The 25,423-nt window shown below is 47.6% G+C and overlaps 1 protein-coding gene across 1 annotated transcript in view; it reads left to right on the plus strand.

The window, feature by feature from the left end:
• The first annotated feature begins 2,127 nt into the window (after nt 1–2,127).
• The window catches only part of LOC148501687 (HHIP-like protein 1), a 54,052-nt gene continuing 30,756 nt past the window's right edge, over nt 2,128–25,423 (plus strand). Inside the window, exons 1-3 of the mRNA XM_088450169.1 lie at nt 2,128–2,511; nt 6,778–7,424; nt 14,526–14,669. Coding sequence (XP_088306295.1) covers nt 2,128–2,511; nt 6,778–7,424; nt 14,526–14,669 — 1,175 coding nt within the window. The remainder of the gene's footprint in view (nt 2,512–6,777; nt 7,425–14,525; nt 14,670–25,423) is intronic.

A 25,423-nucleotide genomic window follows, 5' to 3' on the forward strand; every position in this document is an offset into this window, starting at 1 on the left:
GAGTTATCTTGAATTTTTTGGCATTAAACTGTAGTTGCCACCTTTTATATGTAACATTTATATATAAATATACATGTATACAGGCTAGTATAAAGCCTGTATACACATGTCAATCAATTTCGGCAGGTTTAAATGCTCTAGATGGACTTACCTGCCGCCGATCACCGGGAAGCAGGTACGGAGACTGGGCGGGCTTACAAGATGCTGCAGGGACTTATGGGAAAATTTCCCTCTGTCCCTGCAGTTTTCGGGATATTTAAGTATTTTCTTCATATAACGCCATTCTGAAATGGCGTTCTATAAAGGAAATATTGTAGGAGTGATTTAACGCTTTTAGCTTTGCTGAATAGCAAAAAGCGTTAAAGCACTATAGGGATCAATGGCTGATCCCTACAGTGCAGAACTCTGCGAATTAGGAAAATATGGAGAAGATAATTACGGTATCTTCTCCATATACACATTGCTGAATATTGCAAAAGCTTAAATAATGCGGATACTAGTGTTTCCGCATTTGTTACCTCAATTATATCATGCTGAATAGACCCCAAAATGGGTGAACCAACCATTATTTTATATGGCAATCAGATAAATAACAAATAGGAAATAGCTTAATATGATAGTAGGCAAATTTATTAATTATGGCGTTTTAGACCCGATAATTACAATCTGTTATTGCTGCTATTCGCTATGCTAAGAAATTTTGTAACGCAGGGATGTATTATGAACCTCATCCAGGGATAGGAGCCCATCCCAGCGATGTGTAAAGTGATTGCATCAGTAAACGGTTCAGCTCATTTAGCCCATAGTAAGTAGCATTTCTTGGCAGTGGTACCACTTTTTAGTCTATGTCCTATCACTTTAATTCTTAATCAGTCGGTAGAGTAATTAGTCATTTTGGTCAGGGTGCTGGCTTGCTAGCAGAGAGAGGAAATTATAGGAAGAGGGTAAAAGCCGGAAACATAGTAAATGCATTGAAAAAGCCGGAACTCCACAGTAAGTGTATTAGAAAAGCCGGAAATCCTATTACATGTATTGAAAAAGCCGGAAATCCAGACTAAATGTATTCGAAAAGCCGGAAATCATAGTAAATGTATTAGAAAAGCCGGAAATCATAGTAAATGTATTAGAAAAGCTGGGAATCATAGTAAATGTATTAGAAAAGCCGGAAATCATAGTAAATGTATTAGAAAAGCTGGAAATCATTTCTAATACATTTACTATGGATTTCCGGCTTTTCTAATACATTTACTCTGGGTTTCCGGCTTTTCTAATACATTTACTATGGATTTTCGGCTTTTCTAATACATTTAATATGGTTTCCGGCTTTTCTAATACATTTACTATGGTTTCCGGCTTTTCTAATACATTTACTATGGATTTCTGCCTTTTCTAATACATTTGCTATGATTTCCGGCTTTTCTAATACATTTACTATGGTTTCCGGCTTTTCTAATACATTTACTCTGGATTTCCGGCTTTTCTAATACATTTACTCTGGATTTCCGGCTTTTCTAATACATTTACTCTGGATTTCCGCTTTTTCAATACACTTACTATGATTTCCGGCTTTTTAAATACACTTTACATTGTTTCCGGCTTTTTTAATGCAGTTACTATGATTTCCGGCTTTTACCCACACCCGAAATTATATCAGTGACATGGAGGAACAGCGCATATCCCTGAAGCTCCAGTCTGTGGAGAGATGTACGTTTGGAGGGTGATGAGAGACAATTGGGGCTGGATTAAAGCAGAGGGGAAGGAGGGGAGAAATAAGCTAGACGTGGATCTGATTCAGCTGCCCCATGTGCTGGAGGGGAGGAAGAGAGACACAGAGGGAGTGAGGTTGCAGAAGTCAGATCAGGAAAGGAATAGGTAGAGAAGTCCCCAGATGAGATGGGTGTGGGAGAGAGAGGAACACAGAGAGCACGAATCACAGGAGAACACATGGGGAGGGGAGAGAGGACAGAGGAGAGCACAGTTTGAATGGAAATGACAGTACTAGAAACAAGGTGAGGGACTGACTGCATTGTGGATGAATTCAGCATAAAGTGCCTGTGGCTGTCAGCATAAAACCACAAGTATGGTGGGAGCAAGAGACACTGATATAAGGGAGGAAGGGGGAAGAGAATGAGTAACGGGGGAGGAACAAAGAAAAGTGCAGCTGGGGTAAAGAACAGACAGAGGAGAGGAACAGATAGCCAAATAGTAAAGATCCATACAGTTCTCAGAAGCCTTCACTGTGCCTCCATGACCAGCCGACCAGTGCTTTCCCTGTGGCTTCTCCTGGTCCTCGCCACCTGTATGGTGAGAGGACACCCACAGTGTTTGGATTACAAGCCCCCATTCCAGCCATCAAAACCCCTGGCTTTCTGCTCTGCCTATTCCTCCTTTGGATGCTGTGACACAGCTCTTGACCGAACCATTTCCGACAGATTTCACTACATCACGGAATTCCTGGACCACACCGGGGTCAGCGTCTGCGGAGACTACATACGGAACATCCTGTGCCAGGTACGGAGTGTATCCTGTCATTTCACAGGTTCCATGGCTTTTACACCAGCATTTCCGCTACAGCAGGGATGCTGTCCCAGGTATCCACCACTCTTGCAGCTAACAGCTACAGAACTATGCCTATTATGCTAATCTATGAGTATTTGCATTAATTCTCACTTTGGTCTAGGAGACGGTATATCTATCATACAATTACCGTGGGTAGGGTAGCAATGGACATTGAATTCCCATGGTTTAACACCATCAATGTATTTCTTGTGATGGTAGTGTTTTTACCATTCGATAGTCGCTTTCCGATGGCAGCCATCGTTGAATGGTGTGGCAGCGATGGCCATTCGATGCTAAAATACAGCTGAATTCAGCTGTTTAACATCGAAAAGGGTTGCGGTCGATATTGTGCATATGCAAACATGCTTTTTTTCACATGCGCAAACCATCGCAATGGTTTTCCATCAAAATATTTTGATGCGATGGTTAGTTACCATCGTATTGAAAGTTCCGGGCTTCCGATGTCCATCCGTGGTTTAGGGTTCCAGGTCCAGAAGAGAGAATTTGATGTCTGATGAGAACCACTTGGCCTGTGTAGTTTGTCCTTTTGTTTTTATCCCTAATAACATCAGACATTATTTGGGGGAGATTTATCAAATCTTGGAGAAAAAGTGGAGAGAGATAAAGTACCAACCAATCAGCTCCTGTCACTTTACCAGTTGTGGTAGAAAACTGACAGTTAGAAGCTGATTGGTTGCTATGCGCAATTTCTCCAATTTATCTCTCAAAGATTTGATAAATCTCACCTGTTTTCATTCAGAGTTCAGATAGCCTTGTATTTAAAGGGCTTTTAAATTGCACTGTATTCATCTTTAACTTTAACCCCTATCTAGGGAGGCTGGTCCACCTGTCCACTACTGTTAAAGTGAAGTAATTTTCCACTAATATCCTTTAAAATTACTACCCTTCAGTATCGGTGCATGTTGTCTTGTTCTGACACTATGAAAGAATCTATCATATCTTCCGTTTCCTTTTTCTGATCCCAACTATACATATTAAGATCCTTTCAAGGAAGATTTGTGGAGTCTGTCTGGAAGTCTGATGATACTTGTCATAAATAATAAGAGCTGCAAAGAGCCCTGCCATGTAATGTTCCTGTGTGGTCCTACAGCAGTGCTGCTAATGGTGTTATGGCTTAGTAAGTGTGAGAGAGGGTCACAGCCCCCAAACCCCAGAGCTCAGCTAATGCCTGCCGCTGGCATAACACAGTAGTTACTGCTAATACTGCTCTCAGCTTCTACCGCACTCTGTATCAGCTCAGCCTGTCCATGTAAGAATAGCAGTAGTACTTCATGGACTGTCTTTACTCCAGCCTTGCTAATTCTAACTATACACCAACCTCTATCCTCCTCATTATAGCTTACCTCTCTATCATCCTCTTCTGTCTCTCTCATAATCCCCTGTCCTTTTCACCTCTTCCCAGTGTCTCGTGTCCCTGTCATACCCTTTCTTGTCTCTCATGCCCATCCCTCTCACCCCCTTCTTTGTGTCTCATTATCCCTCTACCCCCCATGTCCCACTCACTCCCTTTGTGTCTCATGTTATCCTTGCACTCCCTCTTTGTGTTTCGTGATTCCCCGTTTAGTAGTCCTCACACCCTCTTTCCTGTAACTGTCATGCCCACATTCCTCTCATCCCTTATTCATTTGATGCCCCTATCCCATTCCAGCTTCCCTTCCCAAGAAATCCCCTCCCATTTTTTTCCCACACAGGATAATTCTGTCCCCCTGCCCTTTACCGTCTATCTGATGCCCTTTCATCCCTCTCTGCCCTCCACACTCCCTGGATCAGTTATTCACCTTCTCCCACCTATCCTCTGCAGCCCTTCTCCCTCCTGCACCCACCTGTCATCATAATTTGTCTCATCTTTCCATTCTGTCACCCACCTCTACCCCCTCTCTGCCACCCTGTCCCTCTGTTTCCTCTCCCATGTCTGAGGGAGGCTGGCATACGATCCCCCTGGCCACCCTGCCTCTGTCATCTCCTTAGCTGTCAGTCACCTCCTGCCTAGTTTCCCCGTCACTGCTGTTGGTCTGGAGAATAAGTTGTGTTTAACACTAATGATGCTCCTCATAATACAGTCATTTGTTATTGGCTTCAGTCAGAAGCTGGTAAATGGTGATAATTAATGAACTTCCACAATTTTCCACTGCGTTCTCCTGTGATGCAGAGGCAGGCAGCCTGGATGCAAGGTTACTATTACAGCTGGCGTCCGGACAGGGAATATTCTGCATGTAGAGGAAGCAGCACAAGGCTCCATTGTGGTCTTCACGGAAACCCCTTGTGAGAGGATGAGAGGAAATCTATGTCTTGCAGCCAAATATATACACAGGGGACGGAGGGTAGGGAAAGAGGCTGAAGAGGGGGAGAGAAACCCCTGCGGGCAATATGGCCAGTAACAAGTGTTAGTTTCCCTGTCTGTGCATTATAAGAACAGACCAATCATCCCTAATCATTCTCCATGTTTGCCTGCACCTCCAGCATCTGCTAACAATGGAATATCTCAAGGTGCAATGGTGGAGGGGTGCAGGTTCTAATGGTCCCTCTGATTGCTCCTCTCACAGCACTGAGGGAAGGAGCTGCGGTTTCCGGTCCAACCACTTCTGCCAAACAAACAATTTTGAGATTTTATCAGGGCATCCTTGATGTATCTCCTTACAGGGTGAAATTAGGAGTCTATGTACTAAGCCATGGAGAGAGAGAAAGTGGATGGAGATAAAGTACCACACAATCAGCTCCTAATTGTAATTTTTCAAAGTGACAGCAGCTGATTGGATGGCTTAGTAGTACATAGACCCATAGGTCATTACTTTGAGCCAGTGCACACTAGTGGGTGATATGGGCATTACTGCTGAAAACTATGGGCCCCTAGACGAATTTTGATATGCCCTTTTATGCCCCCTTTTCAACATTTGTTTGGTAAATGTGATATCTTACAGAATACTCAACTAGATAAAGTTTAGAACAATTGTATTACATTTTGCTGCCACATGCCCTCAGACCCCCACATGCCCTCAAACCAGTGCAGCTGACAATATATATTCCCACATGTACATACCCACTGATTTCTGTGACTGTGGGAGTAAACTACAGTTCCTGTAGGAAACCCATGCAAATACAGAGAGAATGCACGAACTCCACACAGATAGAACCCTGGTTGGAATTGAACCCATGACCTCAGAGCTCTGAGACAGCAATTCTTAACACTGTGCCACTGCTCTGCCTCAAGTATGTTTTGTTGGGTCTGGTCTGTTAGGTTGACAGTTAACATGTCGACATGCATAAAGTTGACATGATCGAAATGTCGACATGCTTACCATGTCGACATCCATCGTGTCTACACTTATGACATGTCAACAGGATAGACTGTCGACAAACCACCCCTGGTGGTCTAGTGGTATCTTACTTGATCTTGGCAGCAGCAGGGTCTCTAGCGGCATCTTCTGGGTCCCGACAGCGGCATCCCGGCAGAGGAGGAAATCCCGATCGTCCAAGGTAAGCATTGTCTAACCTAATTCTGCCCACTAACCCTCCCTTAGGGGTGCCTAACCCTAGCCTACCCCCCAGTGCCTAACCCTAATTCCCCCTCTAAGTGCCTCACCCCCCCCTTCCCTGCCGCCTAAACCTAAGTCCCCTGGGGGGGTGCCTAACCCAAAGTCCCCCCCGGGGGTGACTAACACTAACTCCCCCTTCCCCTAGCTTAAACCAAACCTCGCAGGGGGGTGCCTAACCCTAAACCTAACCGTCCCCCCCCCCCGCGGCTATCCGCGCTCGGTGCCCGGCGTCCGGGCGCCGGTCTCCGGGCATCGGTAAAATGACAGGCGTCTAGATTTAGGCACCTGTCATTTAACCCTCACCGGGATTAAACAGTCGGGAAGCCGGCTGTCGGGATTAGGTCCGCTTGCTTCCCGACTGCATACCCTTCTTCCCCCAATCCATAACCCACGAAAGTCTTTATTGTGTGCATGTGTAGTACAGATAACGGTAATAAATAACATGTGACCTTCACAATATCCAAAATATATGTTGAATTTTAAGTTACCTTCAACCAGACCGAGAAATGAAACAACGGGACTATTAATTTCATCATTGTACATATTCTTCATATTTTAATTTATCATGTTAAAATAAAGATAAAACCTGTCTGCGTTTATTTGTTTAACGTAAAACAGATGGAGGGACCTTGATATAAAGTAGCTTTTGTCTTTGTCTCACTAGAAATGTTCACCCTATGCAGCCCATTTATATGATGCAGAAGATGCCAACACTCCCCTTCGTGACCTTCCTGGTCTGTGCGGTAACTACTGTATGGAATTCTGGTTCCGATGTCGGTCCACGCTCAGCCTGATCATCGAAGACAGGGACCTATCAGATATAGAAGGGGATGTTGCCAAGTTCTGCCGCTTTCTGACATTGGATGATATAAATTACTGTTACCCCAATGTCCTCACAAATGCTGAACTCAACATCGGACTTGGGAACGTCAAGGAAGATGAAGAAGGGTGTCTCCAGCTGTGCCTACAGGAAGTGGCCAATGGACTGCGTAATCCAGTAGCTATGGTCCATGCGAATGATGGAACCCATCGCTTCTTTATAGCCGAGCAGTTGGGCTATGTATGGGTCTATCTGCCGAATGGTTCACGAGTGGACAAACCCTTTCTTAATGTCTCCAAAGCTGTACTTACGTCCCCCTGGGCCGGAGATGAGAGAGGCTTTCTAGGTATTGCAATGCATCCTGACTTCCGAAACAATGGAAAGTTCTACGTCTACTATTCTATCCATGCAAAGAAGGAGGAGAGGATACGAATTTCCGAGTTTCATTTGTCTACTGAAGACCGGAATATGGCCGATCACAAATCTGAGCGGTATAAACACTTGCTGAGTGTGCCTATAGCACAGTATACACACATTAACACATGTCTATCAAACTCAACTATTGATCTCCCGGTAATAAAACAGGTTACCACTAAAGGTGTTATAAAGTCAGTGCAAACCAAAACAAATATATTGTCCAATAAATAATTACCTTGCCCAGCGAGAGAACCTTAGATCCAGGTGTAGCTTTGCTTAGAACCAGACGCCAGTGCCACCCGGTTGGTTTAAATGCAGAATCAAAGGAGATAGATGGGCACTAGGAGAAATCTCAGAAAAGCCCCCAACATATTAAATTAATGGTAGATTTAGTTCTACAATATATGCAAATCAAATGTGCACATTTTCACAGGCTTCGGATGCTTTGACAGCTATCTGTTGAGTGCCAGTACCATCATCTTCTTTAGCTACATGTTCCACAGCTTTTAAGCTTTGATGTTTAAGAAGCTGGATACTACAATCCTAGAATAATTCACTTAGGGGTGTATTCTACACAGTAACTACTATTGTAGAACAATCCCTTACAATAGATGAATGTTTCTAGTCTTTAATCCATGTGGAGACCCTATTTCCTTTTCTAAATGGACTCCACATCTGTTCTGTGGCAGTTTTGGCACCATGGTAAACAACACAGTGTTTTCTTTTCAAATAATGATCTTCTTTGAATGGACTAAGCTTCCTAAGTATTAGAGGGTGTAATAATTGGCATTAACCTGAGCTGTGCCCACATATACACAGAAGGGAATCGGCATCCCAAAAATTGTTGATACTATAGGGCGCCGTGATTCAAAAAGGTTTGGGTACCACTACTCTAAGGGACATTTACTAAGCGTCAGCTTTTCACAGCCACCTCTTGGCGTTTCTAGCCGGGGGATTTTAAAAGGGCAATAGTTTTAGATGCAAAAACCAGGAGTGTTTTGTATGTAATATTATTGCAGTTTTAAATCCCACAGGTTGGACCCCTGACACCCTACCCCTAAATGTCAATCACCGACCACAGAATATGTGGATGTTCCACGCATTTCATTTTTCTCTCCAATTGCCCCCTGCACAGGCTCTGTGTGACCATTTGCTGGACTACAAGACGAGCCGCAACTTCACATCATGCATTGATGAATAATGTTTTGTATGAGTATAACTTAAGGATCTGTCCCTTACCCGCCATACCTTCAATTGTCCTTATAAAATAGTGGTTGTTGGAGTCTTTTACCAATAAGTAATAAGAGTTATAAAACGGGCATCCCAATGTCCTCTCAGTGTCACAGTGAATGTGCCTTGTGCCCAGTACTTGGTTCATCAGTCAGCTGCACCAGTGGGTGAAATGGTTGTAGCCTGTGTTTATGGCATCTGGGAATTGTAGAGTAATGTCTGATTTATTGTAATCTGAGAGTAAGAATGTGAGGGAGCTGTTTCCATGCTGATTGTCTGGCAGAGTATTAGTATATACTTTGTGGTGAGGAGTCAGCGTATAATAGACGGGAAGAGAGGATGCACGTACAGCTTGGCACACACACAATGTCGCCTCAGTGTAAAGAGATATAGCAAATGAAATATTCAATGTTCTGTTCACTGCACAGACTGAACTGAACCGTGCACACAATGTTCTGCGTGCTGCAAACAATGTTATTGCAACCTGAATAAACACAATGCTCTGAACAGTATAGAAAGATCAGCACAATGCACAGAATGGCCTCAGTGCAGCCTGATATGCAAAATACAGAGAATGCATGTGTCCCGATGGTTACCGCACGGAGACGCAGAATGAATTTGGATGCAGGGAGTGTGGATTGTAGTGGGTGTTCCTGATAGGCAATACCACTATTACACCAAAGTCCCGGGTCTGACCCGGGATTTGGAACCCAGGTCAGACCAGGGACAGCCCCCCTTTTACACCGCGGGTCCGACCCAGGCATAGCCCGGGTCGGCACCGTTCACACCGGTCCCGGGTCAGCACTGACCCGGCTCTCCGACGCAGGTGAGCGGCGCTTCTTCCCCTCCCTCCCCCTCCGTGACCTACTTACCTTACTCCGCAGCAGTCCGGAGGCAGGAAGGGTGGGTTGGATGCGCTGCTCCACTCTGGTCGGCCCGGCAGTGGACGCTTGGAGATGATGTCATCTCCAAGCGCCACTGAAGCCGGTCAATCAGGCGGCATGCGGCGCGACCCTGGTCATTGTGACCTGGGCCGCGCCGTTTACATTGCAGGTTGACACGGAAACGACCCGTGCTCAACCCTGCAAGCTAGCTGGGTTAGATCCCCGGGTCACTGGACCCGGGTTGATCCATTTACACCGACTAAAATCCCAGGTTGATGCGCGTTCACGTGCATCAACCCGGGATTTTTCAGTCGGTGTAAAAGGTGTATAACATGGGGCTGGCTAGCCAGGCTTGCGGGCATGTCACTTACACAGGGCGCCATATTCAGATGGCGAAACTGCGCCTACTGTAGGACACCGAGACAGATCAGCACTGCTGCAAGTGGGCATCTCATTGTGAACATAATCGTACGTGGCATTAGCAGAATGTCATATATACTGTATGTATCAAAGTACTATATTGTGCACTGTGACGTTAGTATTTATTTACTGCTAACACCATCAAGTCAGAAACTAGGCACTTACGCTGCTGTTTATCTGCACGTCAGTCTGGGGCATATACTACTGTTGTCTCCTGATGTATACTTCAATACAGAATAATCACAAAGCATGTTCCATAAGGCACAGCATGACTTGTACAGGGAGGCATTCGGGAAGCCGACTGCCTAAATACCGGCAGCCGGCTTCCCGACTGTCATTTCCCGGCAAGGGTGAAATGCCGGGCGTCTAGATGTAGACGCCCGCATTTCCCCGACGCCAGGAGACCGGCGCCCGGCATCCCGATCGTAGGGATGCCGGGCGCCGTGAGCGGACAGCCGCGGGGGGGGAGGGTTAGGTTTAGGGCTCCCGGGGGGGACTTAGGGTTAGGCAGGGTTAGGGTTAGGCTAGGGGGAGGGAGGGTTAGGGTTAGGCACCCCCGGGGGGGACTTAGGGTTAGGCAGCGGGGAAGGGGGTGGTTAGGGTTAGGCACTTAGAGGGGGGATTAGGGTTAGGCACTTGGGGGGCAAGTTAGGGTTAGGCACCCCTAAGGAGGGTTAGGGGGGTTAGGTTACATTAGTAAATACTTACCTATCCACGATCGGGATTTCCAGCGCTGTCGGGCTTCCGCTGCGTCGCACTCTGCTCCTGTCGGGCTGCCGCTGACGGGAATCGAACCGCCGGCCATGCCAATTCCTTGTACATAACCTATACTTAGTACTGTGGGGCTGGTGCAGCGTTGCTATTTTGTTTTGTGGGTGGATCTTGCAATTTTTTTCACTCCTCTTAGCAGTGAGCACAAATCTATGGGAAATTCAGTGCTGTGCGCCTTTCATTTGCAACTTGCCTCTAAATAGGCGGCTCTGGGCTGAATGAGGGCGTGTAGATGGAACTGCGGCTGTGCAGAGTTGGGTGCATGCAGAGGTTTGTCTGATATCACACAGGTCTTGCACAAGTGCGCACTGATAGTGATGAGGACAGATATGTACACACGTGTATGTATAGGTGCAGTGCCCATCGTTACTTATACAACTGCCTGCGGCATCAACACTGCGTCCACCTCTAGATCAGGCCCCATGCCCTTTGCTGACGGATATTCCCATAATGCACCTATGTTGTATATACCTGTATGTGCCTCGGGGATTATACACTATACTCTGGAAATCTCTTCATTCTATCAGGCAGTCCTGTAAAGAACCACTTTATTTATAATTGCTGTGCAGTTATATATACAAACTGTATATGTATAGCATTATTACCAGTCACTTTTGGTTAAAGATGGATAAAAGTAAGTATGTACTGTGCAGTAAAATATCATAATGGTGTTTCTAGTGCATTCAATATTTCATATGCTCCTAAGTATTTTGCATAAATATAGATTTTATATTTGGCAACTTTTAGAACACTTTTTATTCTCATTTACAAAAATAAATGCAGAGAATATAAGAGTTCAAAGTGGTAATTATGCCCATTAGCCTTGTGGCCCAAAGAGCTGCATCATGTTCCTGAAGCTGCCAAAGCACAAAGGGCCTGACTCTGAAGGATACCTCCTGCATGCTTCAGTGATTCGCAGTGTGTCGGAGAACGCAACCATTGGAACACTTACATGAACATCGGCCCTATGAGTAACCCTTGGGTGACACAGGATGGGCGGTGGTTTCAGGCTGACAGGGTCAGGAAGTCTGCGTCGGAAGACTCTGGCTCCGGCATTTCAACAAAATGGAGGCGATGTTTTGTGGAATGGACCCGGACGCCACCCCTAAACGGCTGCAACATGTCAATCAGGCTGTGGCTCAGGTGGCAATGTGAGCGATCACACAGGACCTGCTCTGCACATGCACAGAATGGGTCCTGTGCATGCGCAGACTCTCTCCATTATCGGATTTCTATGTAAACCATTGGGTTTGCGTGCAAATCCGAATCAGGCCCAAAGTATTCCCCAACCCCGCTGTCGGGATTCTGACTGTCAGGATCCTGTACCCAACCCTGCTTCAGGGCAACCTGGCATAGCCTTTACTAGATAAATGGACTGGACTGGACTGGTGGGAACTATTCACACTCCATCCATTTCGGAGACATATAGCAGGTCAGCCAGGGGCAAATGCATGATTTTTCCAGGGGGGTTTACACACACACACACACATATATACATACACATACATACATATATACGCAGTTTACGCACACACATTTACATATATGTACACACATACACATGTCACACATATGTCACACAAATACATGTCACACATACATTACACTTACCTTGCAGCAGCTGCGGGGATGGAACTTGGCAGGCTGGCACCATGTCATTAGGCTCCTCCCCTAGTGGTAAAATGCCACGATTCTCGGGGCAATTGATAGGGGGCGGAGCCAAATTACACAATTCTAATATTATTGTGTCCTATTGGCTCCGCCTCCAGTTTAACCCACGTATCGCAGCATTTTGCCGCAAGGGGGGCGGTGCTTAATAGCATGGTGTCTGCTCTCAAGGCTGTCAGGGGGGTTTCTGGGTACTCAGAAACCCCCCCTTGCATGCGCTACTGCATTAGCTTAGCCAGAGACTTCCAGGCACAGAGGAGCTGTTGCAGTGTTGGTTGTAAAATGGGCTTGTGTTACGCTAAAAAAAGGTGCACATTAAAATAGCAAATTTTAGGGATGGCCATATAGCAAGTGGTCATCGATGGTTACCAACTATGCAATGGATGACCAATGGTTTCACCAACCGATGGTCATCTCTGTTCTTTGACTGACTGGCCCTTGGGCCAATCAGAACCTGGATCAGGGCTTTGCAGGTGATGGGGCGGACCTATTCTCACTGTCCTGGCACCTTGTAAAAAGCACCTTGTAATAAAAAAAGAAAAACATTCGGTTATGCTTAGACATCAATGGAGGGAAACCATCGGGTTGTCCCCCATCGATGGTAAAAGCATTCAACATCGGCCATAAACCATCAATAATTGTGAATCATGGATGGTTGATGGCCATTTCTAGCGTATTTCCGCCAATGTGCTGAGCCATACACCCTTGTATGGCTCTGAATCAGCAACATATGCGCCTGTTTGCTGATTCAGAGCCATACATAATGGTATTAGGCATCAATAAAACTATGAAGCACCTGTCACCTAGCAGCGTCGATGGTGTATTATTAATAAGAAACTGTTCTCTAGTGCTGGTGACCGCCTTCATCTCCAGTACTATTGCACCTCCCCCTGACCACCCGCAAATAATACGCATTTCTCAGGCGCACTTGTATCTTTGCCCTGGTCTTCCTGTGGTCACAATTGTAAATACACACCCTAAAGGTACCTTCTTACATTAGAACATCCCACGGCGCACTCTGGGCCTGATTTATTAAGGATTGCAACTGCGAATGCAATAGCGATTACGCACACAGTTGACGGATCGATTAATAAATCTTCTGTGGATAATCACTGACCAAAGCTCATTTATTGTATGTCAGACCCTTGTATTGCAGAGTACTCTGGAGAGGTAAATCAACACACAACCACCAGCCTTGTGTTTTAAGGTTCTTCTGAGTATAGTTATGTGTTATACAATAATATAAAGAGTGTTCTCACATTGCAACATATTACTATTTTCACTTTGATTACATTATTTCTTATCATCTCAGGAATGCAGTTAAGGGAGGTTAGGATACATGGGTAGTTAGAATACACAGTCTATTCATACACTATCTCGAACTAACAACATCTGCATATTCCAACGTTTCACAAACTTGAAGTTTGGCAAAAATCATTCTCTGTAATGTTCTGCATTTAAAGCTATGAATAACTTAAAGGCACAAACCATCTTGTAACAAGATGAAGTCTAATGTGGATAGCTTAATATCAGATTTATCACAGTCTCACTGCGATAGTATGCTAATCAGTTGTGATCGCTATGCCGTCGCAGCACTACATAGGGACACCCACCTTACCATACAAACATCCGTAATGTTTAGCAAGACGAAACCATCGGTAACATCGAGTAGCATCGCAGCTTCACGAACACTTGCACAAGGTCAGACCTTACTCAGAAATTGCTAACCTCATCGCATGCTATAAATACTCAAGCTGCGTACGGCATTGCAGTGGATAATTATGAACACCCATGCAACTGCGTTCAAACGCACTGGCACGCCTGCGTTTCGCTGACCACCCCCCCCGTCACCTCCCCCAAACGGCACTTCCTGTCAATCACTCTGCGATGGGTCTGCGCAGTCACTGTGATCGCAGTCCCGATCGCAGTGGATGGTTCGCACACGCGCACTGCGATGCATACACGTGCGCAGAACACAACAATCGGACGATTGTGTGCGTAAATGCAGTTGTGATCTTTGCTGAATCAGGCCCCCTGGTCATAAGCAGGTATAAGTTGCTGGATGGGTGCCTACGTGCGCACACAGGTACGGACATGCTCAGAGAAATCACATAATTTACACTACTGCAAGTGCGATTCCAGGCATAGCGATACCGCAGACACATGTAATCCTCAACATACCTCATATGTCTCTACTTCCAGGGTAATCCTAGAGATAACTGAACCAGCATCTAACCACAATGGGGGCCAAATCCTGTTTGGAACGGATGGATATCTTTATATCTTCACTGGGGATGGTGGACGAGCTGGAGATCCATTTGGAGAATTTGGGAACGCCCAAAACAGGTGAGTAATAATAACTTAATAAGTGTTGGGTTTTACAGTGTGAGTCACCAATTCCCAATCCCTGGTTACCAGCATTTCAGCACAATTTCCAGGAAACCTGGGCTGGACTGATGTACATGGTCATGTGATTTATACAACATAGGGAACTGCTACCATCTCTGGACTAAATATATGTATATTGTACATTTCAGACAGAAAACCAAATTACCCTGTCTTTCATTTCAACACGGTAATTTGATAATCAACACGGGTATTTCTTCTGTCTGAAAGGGTCAACCCGGGTCAAAAATCCCGGGACTTCGACCCTGGAATTTACGAGGGTCGAAGACCCGAGAATGTAGACCCAGGTTGATCCTTTCAGACAGAAGAAATACCCGTGTTAATCAGCAAATTACAGGGTAGAAATGTATGACCCGGTAATTTGCTATTCTGTTTGAAGAGGGGTACAGGCAGGGAATGGCAAAACAACCCGGCACGCAAATGCCGGGTAAAAGCCGGGTGTTTTGCCATTTTCTGGTTGAAAGTGGTATAAATAACACACCTTCAATATCCCTTAATTAAAAAGCATACTGAGAATTACATCCAGCAAATAAAACAAATGATACTGAGCAGTTGTCCATACTGTACCTACAGATTATGAATCAATACTTAGAATTATATCTGGTCATAAAAATAAATAATAATACTTAGAAAGGCTAAACGATTCATTCCTACTATATCTCTCTATGAATGAACTCTGATCATGTAGTCTAAATTCTAGGTAAGAGAATTCAAGTGACAAACACTGGGGCTGTCCCAGGATACAGAGTAGTCCTATGTTTGTGGGATGGCTTCCACAGTAAGTGCTACATCCTCACAGGCTACTGACGGACACCTGACATTGTATCATGCCCAGAAATATGTATGACAGCCGTATGCAATAAATGGAGATGGATTGTCTCAAGAGACTTCTATGATAATCTGCTAAACTAAATGAATTGTCCATTCAAAAACTTCCCTCACAAATGAGCATGGACAAAATCTATGTATATTACTGGTGGGCCTTATTCAGAGCTGTACGCTAATGCCGCCTTCGCAGCTGCTATGCGAAAATATGCAAATGTCTCAGCTGCTGGGAAATGTATTGAAACGCCCAACCACCGCTTTGCAAATCCAAGCATCTGCGTACAGTGTTGCATCATCTGTATACAAAGGCGCAGCACCATGCGCAGATCATTTGCTTGTTGCAGTCCTGAGTAACCCTATAGTCCAGCCGAATGGATGCAAGAACTGAGAGGCCGGAGCCATATTCCTTGCATACAGTCGGAGGGTGTGACACGGGAAGCAATGGGGAAGCCGACTGCCTAAATACCGGCAGCCGGCTTCCCGACTGTCATTTCCCGGCAAGGGTGAAATGCCGGGCGTCTAGATGTAGATGCCCGCATTTCCCCGACACCGGGAGACCGGCGCCCGGCATCCCGATTGTAGTGATGCCGGGCGCCGTGAGCGGACAGCCGCGGGGGGGGGGGAGGGTTAGGTTTAGGGCTCCCGGGGGGGACTTAGGGTTAGGCACCCCCCCGGGAGGGTTAGAGTTAGGCTAGGGGGAGGGAGGGTTAGGGTTAGGCACCCCCGGGGGGGACTTAGGGTTAGGCACCCCCCCCGGGGGACTTAGGTTTAGGCAGCGGGGAAGGGGGTGGTTAGGGTTAGGCACTTAGAGGGGGGATTAGGGTTGGGCACTTGGGGGGGAAAGTTAGGGTTAGGCACCCCTAAGGAGGGTTAGGGTTAGGGGGGTTAGGTTAGATTAGTAGATACTCACCTATCCACGATCGGGATTTCCAGCGCTATCGGGCTTCCGCTGCTTCGAACTCTGCTCCTGTCGGGCTGCTGCTGACAGGAATCGAACCGCTGGCCAAGCGTCCGGCGGTATTTCATACCCATTCCTGTGACACAGCCCTCAAAATGGTCTCATCATGCCTGCGTTCTTTGCTGCCACTCCCCCAAATGCTCCCTGACTGTCAATCACAATAGTCGCAGCGAGTGACTATGGTAATGCACCCTGACGCATGCACCGTGCGACTTAGACATATGCGCAGATTGACGATTAACGCTCAACTGGGAAAACATCAGAATAGCACACAACGCTGAAACAGGACCTGTGTACGGAGATGGTGTCCTTAATAACTTTCAATAGTGTAGCTGCGGAATGAATATTTTTAGACCTACAGATGTGACAGGACCTTTGTTCATCTAATAGTGACAGACGCTCTTCAGGATCAAAACCTTTCTCAGCTCATTGCCTCTAATACTACCCACACACACATGCAGATGGAGTTCTTTAATCCGATTCCTAACCCAGAACAACTGGATGTGATTCTGAGCATACAACAAGATCTGAGATCCCGGCTATATAAGGCAACAGTAAAGCAGAGTATAACTGTGCATCTTTGTGTAGCCTGCTGCAGGAACAGTTCTGTAACAGATGTATGAGTTGAATACATTTACCAAATATCTTTAGCACTTACTAAATATCCTCAGCACTTATGTGCTGTTTACATAACGCCTGCTTTGACTATGACATTTTCATGACTTATTTTGGAATTTCCTAGAGAATTCATTGCATCACTATTTACAACATTTGTGCTAGTTTTCTGCAACTTTAAAAATGCTAATCGCTATATTCTCATACAAATCTTAGCTTGTTTAAGACATCTCAGCACTACTTGTAGACATGGATTGCTTCTTACACAGCCTTATTACATTTCACCGATTGTGGGAAAATGGTGCAGATTAGGACAAGGAGACCATGCACTAACATCCACACACACATATATATATATGCTGAAAAATAAGAAAATGTGCGCCTAATAGCGCAGTAATTAAAAATAAGAAATTTGTGCTCAATTCAAGTACTGTGCGTACCAAAAAGTAACTTTCAAAAAAGCTTATCTGATGTCCAGGTCACACTCCTATGGTCAGGAAACAAAGTAATGCCAATAGGTTCCGGATATCAATCCAAGGACAGGTACCCTCTTAAATGAACCTTAAAAGAGAGTGCTCCAACCAAGCCCATAAACATAATAAGGTGTAGTATTTCCTTATACCATTTAGAGTGGATAAAAAGCGTAAATAATTCTGCGTACCAGACAAAGCAAAATGTAGTGCATATAGAGATAATGCATGAAAACGTTCCTGCCTCAGCCAACGATGTTGGTTGAGGCAGGAACGTTTTCATGCCTGTTTTTTCTGTTTACGGAAGTAGCTGCGGTGTCTCCTCAGACTGGTTATAGTGGGAACTTGGAAGTGACTAGAAAGGTGTGCAGTCTGAGCCGCATGTGGGTGAATCGGGAGCCGGCCACATGGAGAAGTAACATAAAGGCCAGATATCCTTGGTAGAGAATGATCCCTGGTAACACACAGAACAGGAAGGAGCATTATCTCTATATGCACTACATTTTGCTTTGTCTGGTACGCAGAATTATTTACTCTTTTTATCCACTCTAAATGGTATAAGGAAATACTACACCATATTATGTTTATGGGCTTGGTTGGAGCCCTCTCTTTTAAGCTCCATTTAAGAGGGTACCTGTCCTTGGATTGATATCCGGAACCTATTGGCATTAGGCGCACATTTTCTTTTTTCTACATCAGGGTCCATAGGGTATCCACAGGATACCTTGGGGTATAGGTAATGACGTCAGGCATCGGGCACCATAGAGTTAAGTTTTCATCCTCCCAGGATGCACTAGGGTCCCTCTCCTATACCCGCCCCCGAGCCAAGGCATCTCAGTTTCATTGGTGCCCAGCTCGGAGTTGGAGCACATGTTTAGAGGGGGGCTACGAATAGCCCCTGAAATTTTTTTCAAGGCAGCTGTGGCTGCACATCTGGGAGTACAGCATGGACAGTCACTGCTGACATCCATGCTGTCTCCCCTACACCCCGCCGGTACCAGAATGCCGGTACTGATCCGGGGATGCTGGTAAGCATCTGGGGTCACGGCTAGCGGTGTCCCCAGATGTTTCGGACCATGGCCGGATTCAAAGGCAGCAGGTAAGCAGCGGGGGTCCCGCGGTGGGTCCCTGCTGAGAACATGGTCCTCAGTCCCCAGGCAGGGGGCTCCCTGGGGACTGGCTGCATCGTGGAGCCAGGTACTAACCTGCGCTTCCAGTATCCCCCTGCGGCGTCCCAGGGGTTAATTGCATGCCAGGGGAGCGCGCCTTCCCTGAATACAGCCGGCGCCTCCCCCGCTGCACACAGCCCTCTCTGCGCTGCCGATTGGTCCTGTGGCAGCGCTCCTCCCCCAGGCCGGCCTCCTCTCTGCTCCTCGGTGGCCATCTTTGTATGGTGAACGCTGCTGGAGCTGCTGATCGGTGGCATCGCGGTCTGTGTAGTTGAGAAACAGCGCTGATAGTGCAGGGATTGATTTCTTCTGCATTGTATGTGACTTCTGCTAGCGTCTGCTGCCTGTACTTTCACTTTCTACTGTCAGCCATTTTACTGTCCCTGCTCTTCCTCTGCTAAAGCCCTTGCGGTGCGGTGATTGCAGGGTGGTTCTCAACACTAGACTAACAAGTATCAGTGAGAGGGGTCACATACTTACCATCATGTCTGAGAGTGAATTTCCTCTCCAGCTTATGTGTACTAAGTGCAATGTACCAATAGCGGAGGGGGAGGGTAACGCGGAGGGGCTATGTCGGAAGTGTTATTTATTGGTGCGGCCAATTACTGTCACGGCTCCGGTACAGGAACCTCCCTGGGCTTGTTTCGCTAAGGCGCTTACAACCTTAGTGGGCCAGTTAGCTCCGCCAGCTGCGTTTTCCCAGATGGGATTGTCCCAGCAGTCAGTGGTGTCGTCACCCATGCAGGGTTTCCCGAGACAGCTGATGGTACCCTACAGTCTCCCTATTTCCCCTCCCCAGGTTTCACAGGAGCCTGCATGGGTTAATTCACTGACAAATTCAGTACAGCATTTGTCGGAAGTGTTACAGGGGGAGTCTGTGTTGCGGCCACATAAGTGGCCTGTGGCGTCTCTGTCTGCTCCTTATGAGGATGACGATGTGACGTCCGATGATGGGGAGATTCTGGATCTATCTGACCAAGAACCTCTCCGTACTAAAGAGTCGGACACTAAGTCAAAGGTTTATATTCCTGGCCTTATTCGGGCAGTCCGCACGGCTTTAGTTATTGAGGATGATGATCCTCCGGTGTCCAAGTCCAAATATGCCTTTTTCAAGGATATTAAGGGTGACGCCACAGTGTTTCCTCTTTCGGGTCAGTTAGTGGACCATTTAGAGGAGGCGTGGAAACACCCCGGAAAACGGTATCAGCCTCAGAGGCGCTTAGCCGTGGCTTATCCGTTTGCTGACAATTATTTTTCTAAGTGGGAAACCCCTCCACAGGTGGATTCTCATGTGACACGCCTAGTCCGAAGTGCCACTTTGCCCATGCCTTCCATGTCCTCCTTGAAGGATGCTACGGACCGCAAGGTGGAAATCTGCCTAAAGTCCTTTTATTCCCTTGCGGGGAGCGCTGGGCTGATAGTTTGGAGGCGTCTCTGGACTCTGACTGTTCGGCTGAACAGGCCGAGTTGGTGGGCAATCTCCGGGATTCGGCCACTTACATCAATGAAGCGGCCTTGGATATCAGTATCCTTACCTCTAGGATTTCTTCTGCAGCTGTTACTGCTCGTCGCACCTTATGGTTGCGATCTTGGAAAGCGGATGCTGATTCCAAAAAGGACTTAGAAGCTTTGCCTTTTAATGGAGAAGTCCAATTTGGTCCGGATCTGGACAAAATTGTAGCTACGCTGGCAGCAGCCAAATCTGCATGTCTCCCGTCTGCTGCGGTCCCTTCAAGTTCTGGTACGTCGTCCTTTCGGCCTTACAGGGCCCAGGGTAGGCCTAAAGCACAGTCTTTTCCCCGTCAGGCTGGGCCCAAGAAATCAGCCAAGCCCAGGAAACAGGCCTGGAGTACCAGACGTCCGGCCCCTAAGTCAGATGACAAACCTGCGGCCTGACGGTCCAGACCTCCCTTTGGGGGATCCCAAAGTGGGAGGCCGCCTGCTTCAGTTCACCCAGTGTTGGTCGATAACCACGACAGACAATTGGGTTCACGAGGTGGTTTCTCACGGGTATGCACTCTCCTTTTGGCACAGGCCCCCATCCCGGTTCTTCACCACAGGCCTTCCATTAGACCAGAACAAAGCCTTGGAACTGCGGAAGGTTTTGCACACTATGCTCCAGGCTGGAGTTATAGTGCCTGTTCCATTCTCCCAGAGGGGCCGGGGTTTCTATTCCAATCTATTTTTGGTGCAGAAACCCAATGGGTCGTACCGTCCAATACTCAACCTCAAGGCCCTCAACAAGTCCTTGAGGGTGCCTCGGTTTCGGATGGAGACCCTACGGTCCATCATTCTGGCGCTGGAACCTGAGGATTACATGGTGTCATTGGACATCCAGGACGCTTACCTGCATGTCCCTATTCTTTTGCGCCATCAGCAGTTCCTCAGGTTTGCAATCCGCAACGATCACTTCCAGTTCTGGGCGCTACCTTTTGGCCTGGCGATAGCACCACGAGTTTTCACCAAGGTCATGGCGGTCATGGCGGCTAACCTGCGGATGCAGGGAGTACGCATGTTACCGTATCTGGACGACCTTCTGTTGGTGGCAGGGTCTCCAGAGCTCCTTCTACGCCATTTGGACGTGACGATTGCAGTGTTGCAACGTCACGGCTGGTTGATAAACTGGCAAAAGTCCACCCTGATCCCGTCTCAGAGGATTCTGCACCTCGGGGCCTTGTTGGACTCCAGGCAGCAGCGGATCTTTGTGACGGTGGAAAAGATCTCTGCTTTGCAGTTGAGGGTGCGCAGTTGTCTACAGTGTCGCCGAGTGTCTTTGCACTCGGCGATGAGGTTGCTGGGCTCCATGGTGTCAGTATTCGACATGGTGGAATATGCCCAGTTTCACTCCAGACCTCTGCAGCAATTGATCCTGTCCAAATGGAATGGACTGCCTCAGAGTCTAAAGTCCCAGACGATGGTGCTCACTCCGAAGGTTCGCCTGTCTCTAGCCTGGTGGTTGCAGACGACCCACCTCAACAAGGGTCGCCCATTTTGGGTGGCGAACTGGGTCCTGTTAACAACGGACGCCAGTCTTCGGGGCTGGGGAGCTGTCACGGGTCCACACTTGTTCCAGGGCAGGTGGACTTCCCGTGTCACACCCTCCGACTGTATGCAAGGAATATGGCTCCGGCCTCTCAGTTCTTCCATCCATTCGGCTGGACTATAGGGTTACTCAGGACTGGTGCAGATTAGGACAAGGAGACCATGCACTAACATACACACACACATATATATATATGCTGAAAAATAAGAAAATGTGCGCCTAATAGCGCAGTATTTAAAAATAAGAAATTTGTGCTCAATTCAAGTACTGTGCGTACCAAAAAGTAACTTTCAAAAAAGCTTATCTGATGTCCAGGTCACACTCCTATGGTCAGGAAACAAAGTAATGCCAATAGGTTCCGGATATCAATCCAAGGACAGGTACCCTCTTAAATGAACCTTAAAAGAGAGTGCTCCAACCAAGCCCATAAACATAATAAGGTGTAGTATTTCCTTATACCATTTAGAGTGGATAAAAAGCGTAAATAATTCTGCGTACCAGACAAAGCAAAATGTAGTGCATATAGAGATAATGCATGAAAACGTTCCTGCCTCAGCCAACGATGTTGGTTGAGGCAGGAACGTTTTCATGCCTGGTTTTTCTGTTTACGGAAGTAGCTGCAGTGTCTCCTCAGACTGGTTATAGTGGGAACTTGGAAGTGACTAGAAAGGTGTGCAGTCTGAGCCGCACGTGGGTGAATCGGGAGCCGGCCACATGGAGAAGTAACATAAAGGCCAGATATCCTTGGTAGAGAGTGATCCCTGGTAACACACAGAACAGGAAGGAGCATTATCTCTATATGCACTACATTTTGCTTTGTCTGGTACGCAGAATTATTTACTCTTTTTATCCACTCTAAATGGTATAAGGAAATACTACACCATATTATGTTTATGGGCTTGGTTGGAGCCCTCTCTTTTAAGGTCCATTTAAGAGGGTACCTGTCCTTGGATTGATATCCGGAACCTATTGGCATTAGGCGCACATTTTCTTTTTTCTACATCAGGGTCCATAGGGTATCCACAGGATACCTTGGGCTATAGGTAATGACGTCAGGCATCGGGCACCATAGAGTTAAGTTTTCATCCTCCCAGGATGCACTAGGGTCCCTCTCCTATACCCTCCCCCGAGCCAAGGCATCTCAGTTTCATTGGTGCCCAGCTCGGAGTTGGAGCACATGTTTAGAGGGGGGCTACGAATAGCCCCTGAAGTTTTTTTCAAAGCAGCTGTGGCTGCACATCTGGGAGTACAGCATGGACAGTCACTGCTGACATCCATGCTGTCTCCCCTACACCCCGCCGGTACCAGAATGCCGGTACTGATCCGGGGATGCTGGTAAGCATCTGGGGTCACGGCTAGCGGTGTCCCCAGATGTTTCGGACCATGGCCGGATTCAAAGGCAGCAGGTAAGCAGCGGGGGTCCCGCGGTGGGTCCCTGCTGAGAACATGGTCCTCAGTCCCCAGGCAGGGGGCTCCCTGGGGACTGGCTGCATCGTGGAGCCAGGTACTAACCTGCGTTTCCAGTATCCCCCTGCGGCGTCCCAGGGGTTAATTGCATGCCAGGGGAGCGCGCCTTCCCTGAATACAGCCGGCGCCTCCCCCACTGCACACAGCCCTCTCTGCGCTGCCGATTGGTCCTGTGGCAGCGCTCCTCCCCCAGGCCGGCCTCCTCTCTGCTCCTCGGTGGCCATCTTTGTATGGTGAACGCTGCTGGAGCTGCTGATCGGTGGCATCGCGGTCTGTGTAGTTGAGAAACAGCGCTGATAGTGCAGGGATTGATTTCTTCTGCATTGTATGTGACTTCTGCTAGCGTCTGCTGCCTGTACTTTCACTTTCTACTGTCAGCCATTTTACTGTCCCTGCTCTTCCTCTGCTAAAGCCCTTGCGGTGCGGTGATTGCAGGGTAGTTCTCAACACTAGACTAACAAGTATCAGTGAGAGGGGTCACATACTTACCATCATGTCTGAGAGTGAATTTCCTCTCCAGCTTATGTGTACTAAGTGCAATGTACCAATAGCGGAGGGGGAGGGTAACGCCTTTTAATGGAGAAGTCCAATTTGGTCCGGATCTGGACAAAATTGTAGCTACGCTGGCAGCAGCCAAATCTGCATGTCTCCCGTCTGCTGCGGTCCCTTCAAGTTCTGGTACGTCGTCCTTTCGGCCTTACAGGGCCCAGGGTAGGCCTAAAGCACAGTCTTTTCCCCGTCAGGCTGGGCCCAAGAAATCAGCCAAGCCCAGGAAACAGGCCTGGAGTACCAGACGTCCGGCCCCTAAGTCAGATGACAAACCTGCGGCCTGACGGTCCAGACCTCCCTTTGGGGGATCCCAAAGTGGGAGGCCGCCTGCTTCAGTTCACCCAGTGTTGGTCGATAACCACGACAGACAATTGGGTTCACGAGGTGGTTTCTCACGGGTATGCACTCTCCTTTTGGCACAGGCCCCCATCCCGGTTCTTCACCACAGGCCTTCCATTAGACCAGAACAAAGCCTTGGAACTGCGGAAGGTTTTGCACACTATGCTCCAGGCTGGAGTTATAGTGCCTGTTCCATTCTCCCAGAGGGGCCGGGGTTTCTATTCCAATCTATTTTTGGTGCAGAAACCCAATGGGTCGTACCGTCCAATACTCAACCTCAAGGCCCTCAACAAGTCCTTGAGGGTGCCTCGGTTTTGGATGGAGACCCTACGGTCCATCATTCTGGCGCTGGAACCTGAGGATTACATGGTGTCATTGGACATCCAGGACGCTTACCTGCATGTCCCTATTCTTTTGCGCCATCAGCAGTTCCTCAGGTTTGCAATCCGCAACGATCACTTCCAGTTCTGGGCGCTACCTTTTGGCCTGGCGACAGCACCACGAGTTTTCACCAAGGTCATGGCGGTCGTGGCGGCTAACCTGCGGATGCAGGGAGTACGCATGTTACCGTATCTGGACGACCTTCTGTTGGTGGCAGGGTCTCCAGAGCTCCTTCTACGCCATTTGGACGTGACGATTGCAGTGTTGCAACGTCACGGCTGGTTGATAAACTGGCAAAAGTCCACCCTGATCCCGTCTCAGAGGATTCTGCACCTCGGGGCCTTGTTGGACTCCAGGCAGCAGCGGATCTTTGTGACGGTGGAAAAGATCTCTGCTTTGCAGTTGAGGGTGCGCAGTTGTCTACAGTGTCGCTGAGTGTCTCTGCACTCGGCGATGAGGTTGCTGGGCTCCATGGTGTCAGTATTCGACATGGTGGAATATGCCCAGTTTCACTCCAGACCTCTGCAGCAATTGATCCTGTCCAAATGGAATGGACTGCCTCAGAGTCTAAAGTCCCAGACGATGGTGCTCACTCCGAAGGTTCGCCTGTCTCTAGCCTGGTGGTTGCAGACGACCCACCTCAACAAGGGTCGCCCATTTTGGGTGGCGAACTGGGTCCTGTTAACAACGGACGCCAGTCTTCGGGGCTAGGGAGCTGTCACGGGTCCACACTTGTTCCAGGGCAGGTGGACTCCAATAAGGACTCCGAAAAGGAGCTTCCAATAAATATCTTGGAACTCCGTGCGGTCTTCAATGCTCTCCAGCAGGCACATCGGGTTCTCCAAGGTCACCCCATGCAGGTCCAGTTGGACAACGCC

This window comes from Taudactylus pleione, unplaced genomic scaffold (assembly GCF_031769625.1).
Source record: "Taudactylus pleione unplaced genomic scaffold, aTauple2 ptg000507l, whole genome shotgun sequence".
In the NCBI taxonomy this organism is placed as follows: Eukaryota; Metazoa; Chordata; class Amphibia; order Anura; family Myobatrachidae; genus Taudactylus; species Taudactylus pleione.